This window comes from Oncorhynchus tshawytscha, linkage group LG04, assembly GCF_018296145.1.
Source record: "Oncorhynchus tshawytscha isolate Ot180627B linkage group LG04, Otsh_v2.0, whole genome shotgun sequence".
NCBI classification, from domain to species: Eukaryota; Metazoa; Chordata; class Actinopteri; order Salmoniformes; family Salmonidae; genus Oncorhynchus; species Oncorhynchus tshawytscha.
Genome location: NC_056432.1, coordinates 33,310,024 through 33,330,087, shown reverse-complemented (window position 1 = coordinate 33,330,087; position 20,064 = coordinate 33,310,024). Strand labels below are relative to the sequence as shown.

The 20,064-nt window shown below is 43.6% G+C and overlaps 1 protein-coding gene across 1 annotated transcript; it reads left to right on the top strand.

The window, feature by feature from the left end:
- Window positions 1-1,072: 1,072 nt before the first annotated feature.
- On the top strand, window positions 1,073-18,672 carry poc5 (POC5 centriolar protein homolog (Chlamydomonas)). Its single transcript, XM_042320665.1, has 13 exons — window positions 1,073-1,258; window positions 1,954-2,037; window positions 6,325-6,478; window positions 7,264-7,371; window positions 7,578-7,768; window positions 8,591-8,767; window positions 9,170-9,274; window positions 11,197-11,376; window positions 13,863-14,034; window positions 16,610-16,746; window positions 17,137-17,238; window positions 17,526-17,708; window positions 17,849-18,672. Exons 2-13 carry the CDS (start codon window positions 1,954-1,956, stop codon window positions 17,981-17,983), a joined length of 1,728 nt encoding a protein of 575 aa, XP_042176599.1. The 5' UTR covers window positions 1,073-1,258; the 3' UTR covers window positions 17,984-18,672.
- Window positions 18,673-20,064: the final 1,392 nt, after the last annotated feature.

Genomic DNA, 20,064 nt, shown 5'->3' with positions numbered 1-20,064 from the left:
ACTTCCTCCTCAGCCAGAGTAACCTATGCTTTGCCACTTAGGGGATCAGTTGTCAAGCACCCTTTTGGACTACTCTTCCTCCTTGGCAGAATAGCCCAGATACTTTGTCAGGTTAATCTCAATGACACCGACACACATGGCATTACAGTGTTTTCCCTCATGCATCTAATTCAAAGAAATGCCACAAGTATCATAACAATGCTGCTAGCATTGTGTATGACAGTGCCATAGCAGCCTTCTCACTGCACATCCAGGTGGTAAGGAGGTCCTAGTCCAAGAGTAACAGACATTTCTGCCATGGCCAAGAGGGACCATATGTCTCTGCTGCCTTGAGTCTGTCCCGCCTCCATTCCAGTCTGCCAGGGCTCTGCAACATATGGGGCTTAATGCTATTAAGCATGAGGTTTATGACCTCAAAGGCGTTTCTGTCTTCGTTTGTACAGGTGAACCTAGCTATGTGTCAGTAGTTTCCCAACTGACAGGCACAACAATGTCAACAGGCAGGTTCTCAGGGTGGTGGTATTCACCAAAGACATATACCTACTTCAGACAGGTAAGTGGGACTGATTGTTTTAATTCATGATTTAACCAAGGCAATGGTCTGCAGGCTACTAAACCAGCCAGTGCTGCTGCCACCACTGCCATGTGCTATAAAAGAAGAATGGACACACACAAGGCGTTTTGCCCTGCTTAATGACAAATGAGAAAGGAGCATTGACAGATCCATTTCAACTGGCAACGCAGCTAACGTTACAGTACAAGTTGTTTACTAGCTGGAGTTAAATATTACAGTAGCCTACCTCTGATCAGCGAATAATACCAGCAGCTAGCAAGCATGGCTCCAGATCTCACTAATTAATTTAGGCAGATAATATGGAGTAAAATCCATTGTCATCAAATAGTCTGTCTCGATACAGCTAGCTAGTATTGTAAACGTATGGCGCTACTACAACCAGCTATTTAGTTATCTAGTTAAATCCAATTGTTACAACATGACACGCAAAAGTACATGACCATCATTTTAGACGACACCGAGTTCAACGTTGTTTCCGTTTACTGTTACCAGAGAAACGCGCTGCCCAATCAAAAGTCGTTTAGCAGGGACCTTCGACTCAGTAACCAATCTAATCCCGCATTGTTGTAAAAATGAGTCAGTTTGAAACACAAACCTAGCGATTTGAAACTGTCAAGATCAACAAGTTGATAACACAAAACAAACGCAAGACGAAGGCAGTTCGATATACTCCAAAGCACCACGGTAACACTTTTGAAAATGTGGACGTGATATAAGACAAAATTAGACAAATTCGTTCCAAAGCTGCATCGTGTGTGTGTGGAAGCGCTAGTTTGCTATTGCTACTGTTAGCTAGCTATGTTTACTACGATAGCTAATTTAGCGAACTGATACGGGTTAACGTTAGCTAAATTAACGCCAGCTAGCTAGCCTAAATGATGTTGATCAAAATGTACATGGTCTGTGCTATCTGGGATCCTAGGGACGTCCCTACAGTAAACCTTACCTAACCATTTAAAATGTCAATTTCAATTGGGTAACGTTAGGGCCGTCCCAAGGATAGCACGGACGTAGTGCTAGGGCAAAAACTAAAACGTGCCCCAGGAGTTTGGGAAACTCTGCCTAACCATAAACCGTACTGTAAGCATTTAAATTTCAACGGGTAGGGACTTCCCGACAAGGATTCCGAATAGCACGAACCCTGACAGTCACCAAACGAGATTTTGTAGGCTGTCCTCGCGAAACTACCATAACCTTAGCTACCTTTATGTTGGTCCTTCTTCTAGGCTGAATCTTTGAATATAGTACAGTAGTTGGTTTACATCTCAATGAGCTATGTAGTATTTTTCATCATGCTATCTGACTTCATCAGCAGATGACCATTCCAAGTGCCTTTCCTGTTAAAACAACCAGTTGCATTTTTATGTATCTTTCCTCAGATGTCCTCAGATGAAGGGGATCCGAGCAGTCCAGTTCTGCCAGGGGACTCAGATCAGGGCAGCTCGGTCTCCTCTGAGCTGCAGGTAACAAAGCACTTACTTTTACAGATTTATGGAGATGTGTTCATGAAGAGAAATGCAATTTTTCATGTTTTAAAACTCATCAGTCGACTGTTTTGATGAGGTTGCAATTGAAGTTACCACAGCCACCAAGTCAATATCGTAAAAATCCATGGAAACTAAAATGAGCTTTTTGGTCTTAATTTAAGGTTATGGTTAGACATAAAGTAAGCAGTGTGGTTACGGTAAGGTTTGGTTCAAAATCAGATTTTAAGAAGAAATTGTAGAAATATATGGGGTTTAGCCATTTATTATGGATCCGCATAGCAGCTACTCTTCCTGGGGTCCAGCAAAATTAAGGCAGTTTATACAATTTTAAAAACATTACAATACACTCACAGATTTCACAACACACTGTGTGCCCTCGGGCCCCTACTCCACCACCACCACATATGCACTAAATCCATGTGTATGTGTATGTATAGTGCGTATATGTTATCGTGTGTATGTGTGAATGCATGTGTCTGTGCCTATGCTTGTGTTGCTTCAGAATCCCTGCTGTTCCATATAGTGTTTTTAAAAAAACAACTGTTTTTTAAGTCTAATTTTACTGCTTGCATCAGTTACTTGATGTTGAATAGAGTTCCATGTAGTCATGGCTCTATGTAGTATGTATGTATGCATGGGTGTCTGAGCTGTGTGCCAGTAGTTTAGACAGACAGTTAGGCGCATTCAACAACAACAATACATCTCATAAATACAAGTAGTGATGAAGTCAATCTCTCCACTTTGAGCCAGGAGAGATTGACATGCATATTATTAATATTAGCTCTCTGTGTACATCCAAGGGCCAGTTGTGCTGCCCTGTTCTGAGCCAATTGTAATTTTCCTAAGCCCTTTTTTGTGGCACCTGACCACATGACTGAACAGTAGTCAAGGTGTGACAAAACTAGGGCCTGTAGGACCTGCCTTGTTGATAGTGTTGTTAAGAAGGCAGAGCAGTGCTTTACTATGGACATATACATACTTTTGTATCAATATGTTTTGACCATGACAGTTTACAATCCAGGGTTACTCCAAGCAGTTATGTCATCTCAACTTGCACAATTTCCACATGATTTAATACAATATTAAGTTGAGGTTTAGTGAATGTTTTGTCCCAAATACAATGCTTTTGGTTTTAGAAATATTTAGGGCTAACTTATTCCTTGCCACCCACTCTGAAACTAACTGCAGCTCTTTAAGTGTTGCAGTCATTTCAGTCGCTGTAGTAGCTGACATGTATAGTGTTGAGTCATCCGCATACATAGGCACTTTGGCTTTACTCAAAGGCAGTGGCATGTCGTTAGTAAAAAATGTAAAAAGCAAGGGGCTTAAACAGCTACCCTGGGGAATTCCTGATTCTACCTGGATTATGTTTGAGAGGCTTCCATTAAAGAACACCCTCTGTGTTCTGTTAGACAAGTATCTCTTTATCCACATTATAGCACGGGGTGTAAAGCCACAACACATATGTTTTTCCAGCAGCAGACTATGATCGGTAATGTCAAAAGCTGCACTGAAGTCTAACAAGACAGCACCCACAATCATTTTATCATACATTTCTCTCAGCCAATCATCAGTAATTTGTGTAAGTGCGGTGCTTGTTGAGTGTCCTTCCCTATAAGCGTGCTGAAAGTCTATGGTCAATTTGTTTACTGGGAAATAGCTTTGTATCTGGTCAAACACCATTTTTCCCAGAAGTTTACTAGGGGTTGGTAACAGGCTGATTGATCGGCTAGTTGAGCCAGTAAAGGGGGCTTTACTATTCTTGGGTAGCGGAAAGACTTTAGCTTTCCTCCAGGCCTGAGGGCACACACTTTCTAGTAGGCTTAAATTGAAGATGTGGCAATATCGTCTGCTATTATCGTCAGTAATTTTCCATCCAGATTGTCAGACCCTGGTGGCTTGTCATTGTTGATAGACAACAAAACATTTTTCACCTTTTTCCACACTGGCTTTACGGATTTCATAATTTGGTCCGATATACTTGGATGTGTAGTGTCAGCGTTTGTTACTGGCATGTCATTCTTAAGTTTGCTTATCTTGCCAATGAAAAAGTAATTAAAGTAGTTGGCAATATCAGTGGGCTTTGTGAATGAGCCATCTCATTCAGTGAATGATGGAGTCGAGTTGGCTTTCTTTCCCATAATTTAATTTAAGGTGCACCAAAGCTTTTTACTATCATTCTTTATCTAATTTGTCTTTGTTTCGTAGTATAGTTTATTTTTATTATTTTTTAGTTTAGTCACATGATTTCTTAATTTGCAATACATTTTCCAATCAGTTGGGCTGCCAGACTTATTTTCCATACCTTTTGCCTCATCCCTCTCAATCATAAAGTTTTTAAATTCCTCATTAATCCAAGGGGATTTAACAGTTTTTACAGTGAATTTCCCAATGGGTGCGTGCTTGTTAGTAACTGGAATGAGCAATTTCATTAATGTGTCAAGTGCAGCGTCTGGTTGCTCCTCATTACACACCATAGACCAGCAAATATTCTTTACATCATCAACACATGAATCACTACAAAACGTATTGTATGACCTCTTATACACTATATTAGGCCCAGCCTTTGGAACTTTGGTTTTCCTAGATATGGCTATTATATTGTGATCACTGCATCCTATGGATTTGGATACAGCTTAAGCAAATTTCTGCAGCATTAGTAAACATGTGATCAATACATGTTGATGATTTAATTGCTGTGCTGTTTGTAACTACCCTGGTAGGTTGACTGACAACCTGAACCAGGTTGCAGGCACTGGTTACAGTTTGCAGTTTTTTCTTGAGTGGGCAGCTTGATGATAGCCAGTAAATATTTAAATCACCCAGAAAATATACTTCTCTGTTGATATCATGTACATTATCAAGCATTTCATACATATTATCCAGATACTGACTGTTAGCACTTGGTGGGCTATAGCTGCTTCCCACAAGAATGGGCTTTAGGTGAGGCATATTAACCTATTACTTCAACAGTACTTTAACATTAGATCGTCTCTAAGCTTTATAGAAATGTGGTTCTGAATATAGACCGCAACACCGCCCCCCGTTGGCATTTCTGTCTGTTCGGTAGATGTTATAACAATGTATTGCTACCACTGTATCATCAAAGATATAATCTAAGTGAGTTTTAGAGATAGTCAGAATATGAATGTCATCTCTTACAAGCAAGTTATTGACTTCATGGACCTTGTTTCTCAGGCTGCATATGTTAATATGAGATATTGTTAGCGCTTTTCTGGGTTGCTTGATTGTTTTTAATGCTTTACTGGGAAGCTTATCAGAAGTAGACTTACTCATGTTATTTAAATTGGAGCTGATTGTGCAGGTCACCCTGCACTATGTGGTCTTCCTACTAGGGCACACTGCCTCAGTGCTAACAATGTAACTCTGGTTCATAGGCTCATGATTACTGCTTACAATAGCTGTAGGATAAACAGAAGTATTCGGTGCAATTAGGGGCACATAAATGAAGGTGCTTACATTGTGTTTGCCAATGCCCCTAGGATCATGTACATTTGATGCAGCATTATGACAACTCATTGTCTCAATGGTAGGGATTAATGAGCTGGTCTTGGATCATTGAACAGTCATTGTTTCAACGCAGCCTTGAAATGCATGGACAGGAGCCAAGATGATTTGGATGAACTCCTTCATTCCTGTAGAGTACCTTCTATTTCCAGAAGGTATCAAAGTTATCTATACAAGTGACTCCAGCAGAGCTACAGTAGTATTTTAGGCAGATGTGTAATGCTAGCAGTCTGCTGAATCTTTCACCACTGCGGCCCAACGATGATACTGGACCTGAAATGATTGACCACTTTTTGGAGTCTTTTAATGCTAAAATCAGTTCTTTAAAATCCGTTTTCAAATGTTCCAAACTAGCCCTCCTGACGTCGTTTGACCCCACATGGGCTACGACAGTGTCAGCTCCCAGCATTTGTCGTAGAACTGTCGGAAGCAGCCTTGTGATGTCCTGTACTCGTGTAGCACAGGGTTTTTGCCTTGGGAACCGAAATGTTTCTCACCATAGTGTTGCCTATGATGACAACTGGTGATGTTGAATGGGCTGGTTTCTCAGGCAGCCTCACGGTCGGATGAGGGTGGGAGCTTTGTTGCTGTGTTAACTAGTGATAACCTATCTACGCAGTAAGCAGAACTCAGCTCAGGGATTTGATCCAGCAACCTTTTGGTTACGGGCCCAACGCTCTAACCACTAGGCTACCTGCTGCCCTGTTTCAATGTCTCTTCTCATATGATTGACAGGATGAATATGAAGAACTTCTCCGCTATGCAGTGGTCACTCCTAAGTATGACCCGCAGCCCGCCACTCAACTGCAGCTTCTAAGTGCCTCACAACTGTCTGCGGATGGACGGAGTTCCCGTGGAAATGATGACGCGAGGTCCCATCGCTCAGCAGGTACAGTGGGCCACTGCTCACCCACACACTTGTTACACTAAGCCGTTCTGACAGACACACAGCTTGAGGCCCTCCACATTGCTCCCTTCAAATGATCCACTGTCGTAAAGGATTTGGCTTCTCTCCTGCTTTGGGTCTTTCTGTTAAGAAATGCTTCTCTCTCTGTCGGTGTCTTTTAACCCGGGCACACACAGACTCGATTGCACCAAGCCCAACAAGCTGTTGAATGTTCCATGTGTATTTCACAAGTACCGAAACACTTGACATGGAGAGATTAACTTCTTGATGATAGCCAAGACCTGTCCCAAAACACAGACTGAGAGGCATTGACACTACTAGTTAATCATATAACTGAGAATGATATCAGACCGTACATTACAGGAGTGTAGGTGTCTGAGCTACTCTATTTAATATCAGAAGAGCCATTCATTCTCTGTTCCCTGCCACAAGCAAGCTTACACGCAGCTTACACCCAGTCTATCAGTCTTTTCTCCAGACCACGGCATTCTCAGTTGTAGAGCTTAAACTGTCATGGAGTAGTGTACTGGGATGTAAAAAGCAGGCAGGATTTTGTGCGCCTGATTGGTAATGATATGCTGGCATCCTGCCCAAACTGCTCTTTAGAGTACAGACTTTTTTTCTTCTCACTGCAGGGTTTAATTAAGATATTGCCATAAATGCATTCCTGGATGAAGAGCCAGAGTTTTCTTACTTAGTATTCTTACCATCACACGCACTCTCTGTTTCTCTATCACTGTTTCTCTCTCCGGCTCTCTGCCTCTCAGGCTCAGTTTCTGAAGCTGAAGATGGGAGACGCTCTAGCAGGGGAGTGAGGTCAGCACGGGCCTCCCCTTTTATGGTGGAGCCCAGGGCACACTCACACACCTTTGAGGGTAAATACACACAGCCAATACATGCTTTATAACTATAGTCCAATAAAAAGCATTATTATAAAGACCATGAGACAGAACAGGCATGGGATATATATAATTATAGTATACTATTTTGATGCTCCCAGAGCATCAAACATTCTTTGGGACCACTGTGGTTCTTTATCAGGTTTGAGTGCAGAAAATCAACCCAGTCTCTTGACCTCCAGGTAATGAAGAGATGGCTGGCAGGTCATCTGTTGTCTCAGACGCTCACTCAGACAGACTGCCGACGCCGTCGGAGAGCTCCAGACACGGCAGTCCAGACCCCCTGGTCACCGTGGTGACAGAGATGTTTGTCTCTGAGGAGAACCTGAACAAGATGGAGAACCTCCTGGACACGTGGAGCGACAAGCTCAAGGTTGGCTTGCCCTGCCTCTTTATTGTCTGTCTATTCAATGTCTGGCGATTTTGTTTGAGCTTGGCGAGAATAGATCCTTATGAGGCTGTGTTCTTGGGTTATGTTCTGTTGACCTGATAGACGCGGTAAAGAGGCCAGGGGTACTCGACCAAAACAATGGAAACGCATGGGGATGGGAATATCCCGAATCTCCTCATTTGCACCCCAGCAAAATTAGCGTACATTTAGGCTGTTGTTTATATGTGTATTTCACACTATGTTGAGGTAGAAATCAGAGTATAATGCTTGTATGGATGTCAAACCCAATAATATGTTCATGTCATCATCACCAATCAACTGCATTGCAGTTTAAAAACACTTGACTACCACCACCGATTTCTCTATTCTAGCTATGCTACCTGCCTATACGAACAGGAGCACGCATTTAGCAGTCATTTCTAAACCTGAAAACGGACTACTTCTAAATGTTATGCAGTCGAAAACAGCCAAATAAATCCAAATCTGACTTTAGTAACCACACACACGTAACAGCCTGTTACGATGCATCAATCATGACGGATTTGACCAATATCCACTTTCTTAGATCAGATTTGTTGAATGTGCGCCAATCTGGCGTCCCTCTTCTATCCCTCACGGTCTGCGTTCCATTGACCTCGTTACCGCATCTACAGCGCTTATCACATTTCGCTTTCAGTGACGTGTTTCCTAAATGATCATCTGATTCTTGATTTGTCATTTGTGATTCAGTATCTCTATTATGCCGTTGAAGTGGGCTGCTATGTTTCTTTGTTAACCCATTCCATCCCTGTCTCTCCACCCCAGGCCAACGTGCTGATGGAGCTGAGGAAGTGGAAGCTGGCCTTCATGGAGCAGCACAAGCTGGAGGTGAGGAAGGAGAGGGAGAAGCATGCTGCCTGTATAGCAGGCCTCACTGCAGAGATGGACAGCCTGAAGGAACTGCTCCACACCTACGAGACCTCCAACCAGAGGAAGGACGAGGTACGCAGTCTACACATATCATACCACACACACCTCTGCACCACACACCCGCTACTGGTAGAGTCTTACCTATGTAAAGACAAGCCATACAGTTCTCTTCAACAGTGTTGGTGTGTTATGATGAATTGAGTGTGTGAGGCATCGTGTGTGTGTGTGAGGCATCGTGTGTGTGTGTGAGGCATTGTGTGTGTGTGTGAGGCATTGTGTGTGTGTGTGAGGCATTGTGTGTGTGTGTGTGAGGCATCGTGTGTGAGGCATCGTGTGTGTGTGAGGCATCGTGTGTGTGTGAGGCATCGTGTGTGTGTGAGGCATCGTGTGTGTGTGAGGCATCGTGTGTGTGTGTGAGGCATCGTGTGTGTGTGAGGCATCGTGTGTGTGTGACGTGTATTGTTTTTCTTGTAGGTGATAGTGAACCTGAGCCAGGCTGTGGACAGACAGAGGGAGAGGCTGGAGCTGATGAGGACCTTCACCCACTGGAGACTGCAGCACAGCGAAGCCAGGGAGCAGGTGAGAGACCGGGGGGGAGAGGGGTCTCCCTCAGAGGGCTAGGGTGTGGTTGAGATGGGGAGCAGTGGGTACGGGACACACGTATACGGCGCACTGCATCTTAATGTCTGTTTTTTTTAAAATGACAGTTCACCCCTTTAACCAAGGAATGAGTTGCACATGTCTATTCTGTGAAATGAATGTCATAACATTCTTAGGGGAAGTGTACATTTTAAGTGCTGACAGTACTCCAGCAGGGTTATGCAAATCCTGAATCTCTGCATGATTAACCGACACATGCATTACCATGTCGCATCACATTTAACATGCATACATTACGTTTTCACACTTAGATTTTCCACTTATGATTTTTTTTAAATGACATGTAGTATTATTGGTCCGGTGCCTGATATTCATAGGTTAAATACAGTGCCTTGCGAAAGTATTCGGCCCCCTTGAACTTTGCAACCTTTTGCCACATTTCAGGCTTCAAACATAAAGATATAAAACTGTATTTTTTTGTGAAGAATCAACAACAAGTGGGACACAGTCATGAAGTGGAACAACATTTATTGGATATTTCAAACTTTTTTAACAAATCAAAAACTGAAAAATTGGGCTTGCAAAATTATTCAGCCCCTTTACTTTCAGTGCAGCAAACTCTCTCCAGAAGTTCAGTGAGGATCTCTGAATGATCCAATGTTGACCTAAATGACTAATGATGATAAATACAATCCACCTGTGTGTAATCAAGTGTCCGTATAAATGCACCTGCACTGTGATAGCCTCAGAGGTCCGTTAAAAGCGCAGAGAGCATCATGAAGAACAAGGAACACACCAGGCAGGTCCGAGATACTGTTGTGAAGAAGTTTAAAGCCGGATTTGGATACAAAAAGATTTCCCAAGCTTTAAACATCCCAAGGAGCACTGAGCACTGTTAAAATTGATGGGAAGCGATAATATTGAAATGGAAGGAGTATCAGACCACTGCAAATCTACCAAGACCTGGCCGTCCCTCTAAACTTTCAGCTCATACAAGGAGAAGACTGATCAGAGATGCAGCCAAGAGGCCCATGATCACTCTGGATGAACTGCAGAGATCTACAGCTGAGGTGGGAGACTCTGTCCATAGGACAACAATCAGTTGTATATTGCACAAATCTGACCTTTATGGAAGAGTGGCAAGAAGAAAGCCATTTCTTAAAGATATCCATAAAAAGTGTCATTTAAAGTTTGCCACAAGCCACCTGGGAGACACACCAAACATGTGGAAGAAGGTGCTCTGGTCAGATGAAACCAAAATTGAACTTTTTGGCAACAATGCAAAACATTATGTTTGGCGTAAAAGCAACACAGCTCATCACCCTGAACACACCATCCCCACTGTCAAACATGGTGGTGGCAGCATCATGGTTTGGGCCTGCTTTTCTTCAGCAGGGACAGGGAAGATGGTTAAAATTGATGGGAAGATGGATGGAGCCAAATACAGGACCATTCTGGAAGAAAACCTGATGGAGTCTGCAAAAGACCTGAGACTGGGACGGAGATTTGTCTTCCAACAAGACAATGATCCAAAACATAAAGCAAAATCTACAATGGAATGGTTCAAAAATAAACATATCCAGGTGTTAGAATGGCCAAGTCAAAGTCCAGACCTGAATCCAATCGAGAATCTGTGGAAAGTGCTGTTCACAAATGCTCTCCATCCAACCTCACTGAGCTCGAGCTGTTTTGCAAGGAGGAATGGGAAAAAAATTCAGTCTCTCGATGTGCAAAACTGATAGAGACATACCCCAAGCGACTTGGTGGCGCTACAAAGGTGGCGCTACAAAGTATTAACTTAAGGGGGCTTTTTTCACTAAATATCTGAAGTGTCGGTTTGATTCCTGTGTGTAGCAGAGTCTTCCTAAACGTTCCTCCCTGTGTCCCCTACCTCTCCCCAGGCCCACAGTGCCCGGCTGGCAGAGCAGCACTACCGTCTGCAGCTGAAGAGGAAGGTGTGGGCAGGCTGGCACAACCTGGTCGAGGGGAGCTGGAAGGAGAAGGTGGAGAAGGCGTGCCGCGCCCGGGCAGAGGAGGTCTGTGTGCGCCTGTCAGCTGGCTATGAGGACAAGATGGCAGAGGTAGGGAGGAGCTACACACACACACACACACATCCACACACAGAGGTTGCTACATAGAGTAGGCCTATACAGTTCCAACCATAGAATTACATATGATCTCTGGTTCCAGCACTCTGAAATGGTGTTCTGTCCTAAAAGAAGAAGACCGTTTCACATGAGCACAGAACAGAAGCTAACTAGACAACTGAGAAACTGAGTAAACATTGTCTTACAGAAATAGTGGCATTCACCATACTGCATAGTTCTGCAGGCCTGGCACCTTTCAGCTTTTCCAATATACCTTTTTGAAGGGTTTTCTGTAAGTCGGGCTATGTGAAGAGATTCGAATAATGGTCATGTATAATTGCTGCACTATAGTAGTGAGTGAGCCTGGTTGATATGAGAGAAAGGACTGCAACAGAGCGAATTGAATGGCGTCAAACACATTGAAACCCAAGTGTTTTGATGTATTTGATACCATTCCACCCATTACCACGAGCCCGTCCTCCCCAATTAAGGTGCCACCAACCTCCTATGGTGTTGAGGGAGTGTAGTAAAGGCTTGTAGGCCTAGCAAAAAGTGAGGGGGGGGTAAAGAGAAGGGTTTCAGAGTGGATGAGAGGAATGGCAGTACTGTAGATGGGCAGAGAAAGAGTAGAGCTAGAACAGAACAGCCTGGGAGAGGGAGAGAGAGAGGGATAGAGGGAGGTAGAGAGAGATGGTTATTAGAGGGATAGAGAGAGGGATAGAGGGAGGGAGAGAGAGATGGTTATTAGAGGGATAGAGGGAGGGAGAGAGATGGTTATTAGAGGGATAGAGGGAGGGAGAGAGGGATAGAGGGAGGGAGAGATGGTTATTAGAGAGGGATAGAGGGAGGGAGAGATGGTTATTAGAGAGGGATAGGGGAGGTAGAGAGATGGTTATTAGAGAGGGATAGAGGGAGGGAGAGAGGGATGGGGAGGGAGAGATGGTTATTAGAGAGGGATAGAGGGAGGGAGAGATGGTTATTAGAGAGGGATAGAGGGAGGTAGAGAGATGGTTATTAGAGAGGGATAGAGGGAGGTATGGTTATTAGAGAGGGATAGAGGGAGGTAGAGAGATGGTTATTAGAGAGGGATAGAGGGAGGTAGAGAGATGGTTATTAGAGAGGGATAGAGGGAGGTAGAGAGAGATGGTTGTTAGAGGGAGGTAGAGAGAGGGATAGAGAGAGATGGTTATTAGAGGGAGGTAGAGAGAGGGATAGAGAGAGATGGTTATTAGAGGGAGGTAGAGGGAGGGAGAGAGAGATGGTTATTAGAGGGAGGGAGAGAGGGATAGAGGGAGGGAGAGATGGTTATTAGAGAGGGATAGAGGGAGGTAGAGGATGGTTATTAGAGAGGGATAGGGGAGGTAGAGAGATGGTTATTAGAGAGGGATAGAGGGAGGTAGAGAGATGGTTATTAGAGAGGGATAGAGGGAGGTAGAGAGAGATGGTTATTAGAGGGATAGAGGGAGGTAGAGAGAGATGGTTATTAGAGGGAGGTAGAGGGGGATAGAGAGAGATGGTTATTAGAGGGAGGTAGAGAGAGGGATAGAGGGAGGGAGAGAGAGATGGTTATTAGAGGGAGGGAGGGAGAGAGAGGGAGGGAGAGATGGTTATTAGGGAGGTAGAGGAGAGGAGGAGAGAGAGATGGTTATTATAGAGGGAGGGAGAGATGGTTATTAGAGAGGGATAGAGGGAGGGAGAGAGAGTGATAGAGGGAGGGAGGGAGAGAGAGATGGTTATTAGAGAGGGATAGGGGGAGGGAGAGAGAGAGAGGGATAGAGGGAGGGAGAGATGGTTATTAGAGAGGGATAGAGATGTTGTTAGAGAGGGATAGAGGGAGGGAGAGATGGTTATTAGAGAGGGATAGAGGGAGGGATGGAGAGAGGGAGAGAGAGATGGTTATTACAGCAAGAGCGAGGAATTGCAGCATGGAGTAGGGGGTCGGTTCAGAGTTAAGGAAATGAAACAAGCTTCCCTTCAACCTCATTCCTCAGTTACAATCGAGCCAGTCCTCTTATTTATGTTTTCCCCAATGTGGCCTTTGCATTTTAATTACAGTACAGTTAACAATGATGATAAATGAATGAATCCCTCTCCCCCTCTCTTTCACCCCCTCTTCTCTCCCCCTCTCTCCCCCCCTCTTCTCTCCCCCCTTCTTTCACCCTTTCTTCTCTCCCCCCCCCTCTCTCTTTCACCCCCTCTTTCTTCTCTCTCCTCCCCCTCTCTCTTTCACCCCCTCTTTCTTCTCTCTCCTCCCCCCCTCTCTTTCACCCCCTCTTTCTTCTCTCTCCTCCCCCCTCTCTCTTTCACCCCCTCTTTCTTCTCTCTCCTCCCCCTCTCTCTTTCACCCCCTCTTTCTTCTCTCCCCCCTCCCCCCCCTCTCTTCTCTCTCCCCCTCTCTTTTCACCCCCTCTTTCTTCTCTCCTCCCCCCTCTCTCTTTCACCCCCTCTTTCTTCTCTCTCCTTCCTCTCCCTCTGTGTAGCACGTGGAAGCGCTGGATGCTGCCCAGGCTGAGATCCAGAGGCTGCACTCCGAGAGGGAGCGTTATGAGGAGTCCATGAAGAAGGCCTTTATGAGGGGCGTGTGTGCCCTCAACATGGAGGCTCTCAGCATGTTCCACACTGGGGAGGGACGAGCGGAGCACGACCTGCACGGTTAGTAACACCCGCACACACACACACGGCTCTGTCAAGAAACCCCTCTGTTCCTGACACTTTAATTCATAGAACAGATTGTTAAAAGAAGTATATTACACTAGGAATGGGCATGAGTAATCTAGTACTCGAACGGACGTCAAAACCTTTCAAGTGCTGTGAAACTATTTAGTGGAATGTGCTTTGTGGCTGCCAGAACGGGCAAGTGAAATGTTGTCCCAAATGTGTCCCATTTGTGGATGTGCATTTCTTTCTTTTTTAAAACAAGCCGAGCATCAGTCGTCTCCCTAAATTCCCTTTCCCCTCTGTCTCTCATTCACTCAAATGCATTCCAACACTCCCTCTACACACAGGTGCAGAGTGCACACACACAAGCTCCCATTAGACCTACAGAAATAAATGATTACAAAAACATATCTAACTGATGGGATACACAAGATACATTCCTTGACAAGTGACAACATGTTATCACAAATGTAAAATGGACTGGTTGATTGAATTAGGAAAATATGTGTTCCAACAACGAGCTGCAGTTTTAGAATTATTCCATGAATAGAATTGCGTCCCGTCTATTTTCCGCTTAGGCTACTTTGCGAACTGCTAGTGCCATTTAGACTTGGTTAGCCTAGGCTATAACCCCCCCCCCCCTCTCCATAAACATAGACAGGTTCCACATTGAAAATATGCAAAAACATTAGTTTGATAAAGACCAAGAGGGTATTTTCATCAGAATCATTAAGCCTAGGACTACTCACCAAACAGATGTCTGGGACATAATTCATCAGCATACAGTGTTCAATGTGGAGATGGTAATCCAAAGAACAGGCATAATGAACTAAATAGAACATCTGTATATCGAAAAGAAAACAGATTTTGGTTGATAACACCCCCAAAATGTTTCAAGTCTTTCAATTCACCAAATTGAGCCCCGTTACAAATTATCAATCTTTGAGACTAACTTTTCCAGACTCGAAATGCGCATAACTTCGTACTAGCAACTTTTTTCATTTGTAAAAATATTCAGTTATATATCTTAAAAATCTCACATTTGGACCCATCAGACCAAAGGACAGATTTCTACCGGTCTAATGTCCATTTCTCGTGTTTCTTAGCCCAAGCAAGTCTCTACTTCTTATTGATGTCCTTTAGTATTGGTTTCTTTGCAGCAATTCCACCATGAAGGCCTGATCCACGCAGTCTCCTCTGAACAGTTGATGTTGAGATGTGTCTGTTACTTGAACTCTGTGAAGCATTTATTTGGACTGCTGTTTTCTGAGGCTGGTAACTCTAATGAACTTATCCTCTGCAGCAGAGGTAACTCTGGGTCTTCCTTTACTGTGGCGGCTCTCATGAGAGGCAGTTTCATCATAGCGCTTGATGGTTTTTTTGCGAATTGACTGACCTTCATGTCTTACAGTAATGATGGACTGTCATTTCGTTCTGCTTATTTGAGCTGTTCTTGACATAATATGGACCTGGTCTTTTACCAAATAGGGCTATCTTCTGTATACCACCCCTACCGTGTCACAATCTAACTGATTGGCTCAAATGTATTAAGAAGGAAAGAAATTCCACACCTGTTAGGCACACCTGTTAATTGAAATGCATTCCAGGTGACTACATCATGAAGCTGGTTGAGAGAATGCCAAGAGTGTGCAAAGCTGTCATCAAGGCAAAGGGTGGCTACTTTGAAGAATCTCAAATAAAACATATTTTGATTTAACACTTTGTTTCTACACGATTCCATATGTGTTATGTCATAGTTTTGAAGTCTTCACTATTATTCTACAATGTAGAAAATAGTAAAAATAAAGAAAAACCCTTGAAAGAGTAGGTGTGTCCAAACTTTTGACTGGTACTAATATATTTATATTAGATCTGTAATGGTTATGATTTAATTAGGCATTGTTGCGCACTGTTGGCATATAAACAGTACGGGCCCTGTGTTGTGAAAATATATATTTTACTCGAACAGTCCAAAAATGTCTAATGCCCCCCCCTATATTATACTACCTCCCCCAGTTGTATCTGATCAAGCCACGCATTCAGTTTATTAGTCTATTGCCTAGGCTCTGTTACCCTAAAACACAGACACTGTTTCTGCAGTGTGACACTTTGGCTCCTTGCGTGATGATGGTAAATCTTTGGAAATGCTGACGGCATGGTGCTCTGTGGAGGTTGTAACCTTGGTGTGGCGGTCGCCGTCCGCAAATGCATGTATGACATTTTAGAGATTCAGCTCGAACTTAAAGAGTGGTTCTAGTTTCAACACATACATTTATCTGTGTCTGATTTGAGTTTTGTCTTTTTTGGGAGGGGGGGGGGTAAATCTAATTAAAATGTTCTCATCAGAATAATCTGGAATGTCATACAGTAATTTGTCTCTTGTTTTATAATTGACAGGGCTCTGTGTCTGCAAATGACAGAATGTGATTTATGTTGGTCACATTTGATTATACTGGGCTTATTTGATTATCAGCTTTCACATGTCCAGTCATGAAGCTGGTCTGGCTTCAGGACTTAAGCCTGTGTACAGATGATTATATGACTGCTCTTATTGGTCTTCCCTCCATAGATGCTCCGCCCCCTCGGGATGATCCTGGCACCGGCTCATTGGCCCATCTCCAGCAAAGGCCTGCCTCCTCCACTCGGTTCAGCCCGGTCCACTTTGACCCCCCTGTACCACCGTCCCAGAGTGACACAGAGGAGACAGTGAGATGCTGACACACACACACACACACACCCACCCACCCTGGTTACAGTCCATAAATGCAATGGCAATCACTACTACTATGGATCAGGTTCCACCATCATTAAATATCATATTGTCATATCATTTGCTGCAGTTGTATATATTCTTTCTCAAGACTAACATTTTCTCACTAAAAGTATTTTATAATTGCCACTACACAATGTTCAGTCACAGCCTGTCTCGAGATAATGGTTTATGACTCCTCAAACACACACCAGGCCTCTGTGTGATACATTGGATAGGCCTGTTATATTTACAGGGCATCAGTTTGTCTAATTTCTTCATCTCCTTTCCTGTGTATGGGCTTCTACCTGCACTCTTAATATCTGCCCACTCACTCTCTCCGTCAGGTGGGTTCCAATGTCCCAGCCTCCAGAGTTGAGCTGTTCCCCTCCACCACAGTGGTCCACAGCACCCTACCACCAGGTGGCACTGCAAGCTCCCACAGACAGGTTAGTACTAGCATTGATTATGGTCTATGGCACTGGGAGCTTCTTATGGCCATGTCCCGATTCTATACCCCCACTTCCTGTCATGGATCTACAATCATTGCATTGGATTGGTATAATCATTGACTAGAGGGAGTTTTAACCAATCTGAAATCCACGATGGGAAGTGTTTGAGAAAAGGGTGTTAGCCACTGTCTCTGGTTACTGTGACCTTTTCCTCACCATTTATCAAAAAGTGAAAGGTCACGCGTATTTGTTGACTGTTCCTTAATGATCATCATTTGTATCAGGTTAGTACACGGGTGATCACATCGGGTCAACAGAAAGCCTCCAAAACCGTGACCGCTCGCATCACGGCACGCGCCGATCTCCGCGCTCCCAGCTCCGTACGTGCTCCCAGCAACCTCCAGGTCATGGGTGTGGCTCCTCCAATGAGCTCTGTCATCGTGGAGCGCCATCACCCCGTCACACAGGTACACCATCATCACCAAGCATGTCTATTTTACGATGAACCAAAATCACCAGACAAGTTGATTTATGATCTGTAGAAACACGCACCTTTGCTGAACAAACCTCAACCTGTCTCACTTATCGCTCTCTTTCTCTCTCCTAGCTCACGGTGGGTCAGGCCACCGCAGCTAAGTTCCCCCGCTCCTCCTCTCAGCAGGGCCAGGGCCCCTACAGCAGCAAGAGTTCCTCCAGAACACACTCAGCCTACCACGTACACTCTATCAAAGTGGTTGAGTAAACACACACACACTCAACAATATCACCTATGGTCATATGCAAATACAAGTAGTCTTCCCGTACATGACTTGGTCATGGAGACACATGTGCACAAATGAATATTCCCAAATATTCTACACATACGTAACCACACACACGTTCACTACTATGAGAGAACTATGAAGGACCTGAACCATTTCTGTGAGAACTAAGTTTAGGATTACAGAAAATAATTTTTCAAATTGCAATCAATAAACATGATAACACTCTGGAATGGAAGGTAGAATGGTGACGGATGGAACTACCTTGTCTTTTCAGAGCATTTGGATAATGACTTTTTCACTAGTTTTACTTCTTATTGTGAATGACTGTTTTTGTATTTTCTTCTGGTTTTTTATTTGTTGTTTTTAAATGATGGAAAGTCAGTCTCTTGACTGTTGTGTGAAATCGCATATTTGAAATAATATTGCGTTGATGATGTGTTGAGAACAACACTTGTGGTCAAGTTTTCAGGACTGTATCAAGGCCATATGTTCATGTTTTGGTCAAAATCTGCACTATAAACTTTTACGGTAAATTCTTGAACATGAATAAAACATGAATTGCAAATATTCTCAGAATAATAAACCATTCCCTAATTAGATGTACAGTTGAAGTCGGAAGTTTACATACACCTTAGCCAAATACATTTGAACTCAGTTTTTCACAATTCCTGACATTTAACCCTTGTAGAAATTCCCTGTCTTAGGTCAGTTATGATCACCACTTTATTGTAAGAATGTGAAATGTCAGAATAACAGTAAAGAGTGATTTATTTCAGCTTTTATTTCTTTCATCACATTCCCAGTGGGTCAGAAGTGTACATACTCAATTAGAATTTGGTAGCATTGCCTTTAAATTGTTTAACTAGGGTCAAACATTTCATGTAGCCTTCCACACGCTCCCACTGTGAATTTTGTCCCATTCCTCCTGACAGAGCTGGTGTAACTGAGTCAGGTTTGTAGGCCTCCTTGCTCGCCTACACTTTTTCAGTTTTGCCCACAAATTGTCTATAGGATTGAGGTCAGGGCTTTGTGAAGGCCACTCCAATACCTTGACTTTGTTGTCCTTAAGCCATTTTGCCACAACTTTGGAAGTATGCTTGGGGTCATTGTCCATTTGGAAGACACATTTGCGACCAAGCCTTAACTTCCTGACTGATGTCTTGATATGTTGCTTTAACTTCCTGACTGGATGTTCAATTTATCCACATACTTTTCCTACCTCATGAAGCCATCTATTTTGTGAAGTGCACCAGTCCCTCCTGCAGCAAAGCACCCTCACAACATGATGCTGCCACCCCCGTGCTTCACAGTTGGGATGGTATTCTTCGGCTTGCAAGCCTCCCCCTTTTTCCTCCAAACATAACGATGGTCATTATGGCCAAACTGTTCTATTTTTGTTTCATCAGACCAGAGTGTGATTGCAAATCATAGTCTGGCTTTTTTATGGCGGTTTTGGAGCAGTGGCTTCTTCCTTGCTGAGCGGCCTTTCAGGTTATGTCGATATAGGACTTGTTTTTCTGTAGATATAGATACTTTTGTACCTGTTTCCTCCAGCATCTTCACAAGGTCCTTTGCTGTTGTTCTGGGATTGATTTCCACTTTTCGCACCAAAGTAACCTCACCTCTAGGAGACAGAACGCATCTCCTTCCTAAGCAGTATGACGGCTGTGTGGTCCCATAGTGTTTATACTTGTGTACTATTGTTTGTACAGATGAACGTGGTACCTTCAGGCATTTCAAAATTGCTCCCAAGGATGAACCAGACTTGTTGAGGTCTACAATTTTTTTTCTGAGGTCTTGGGATTTTCCCATGATGTCAAGCAAAGAGGCACTGAGTTTGAAGGCAGGCCTTGAAATACATCCACAGGTACACCTCCAATTGACTCAAATTATGTCAATTAGCCTATCAGAAGCTTCTAAGCCATGACATTTTCTGGAATTATCCAAGCTGTTTAAAGGCACATTCAACTTAGTGTATGTAAACTTCTGACCCACTGGAATTGTGATACAGTGAAATAATCTGTCTGTAAACAATTACTTGTGTCATGCACAAAGTAGA

Bases quoted from the DNA above. Each gene is read 5' to 3' on its own strand.
- poc5 (XM_042320665.1), top strand. From the start codon at position 1,954: ATGTCCTCAGATGAAGGGGATCCGAGCAGTCCAGTTCTGCCAGGGGAC. The intron at 11,377-13,862 runs GTAGGGAGGAGC...CCCTCTGTGTAG, and splicing joins ATGAGGACAAGATGGCAGAG to CACGTGGAAGCGCTGGATGC. The intron at 17,239-17,525 runs GTTAGTACTAGC...CATTTGTATCAG, and splicing joins CTGCAAGCTCCCACAGACAG to GTTAGTACACGGGTGATCAC.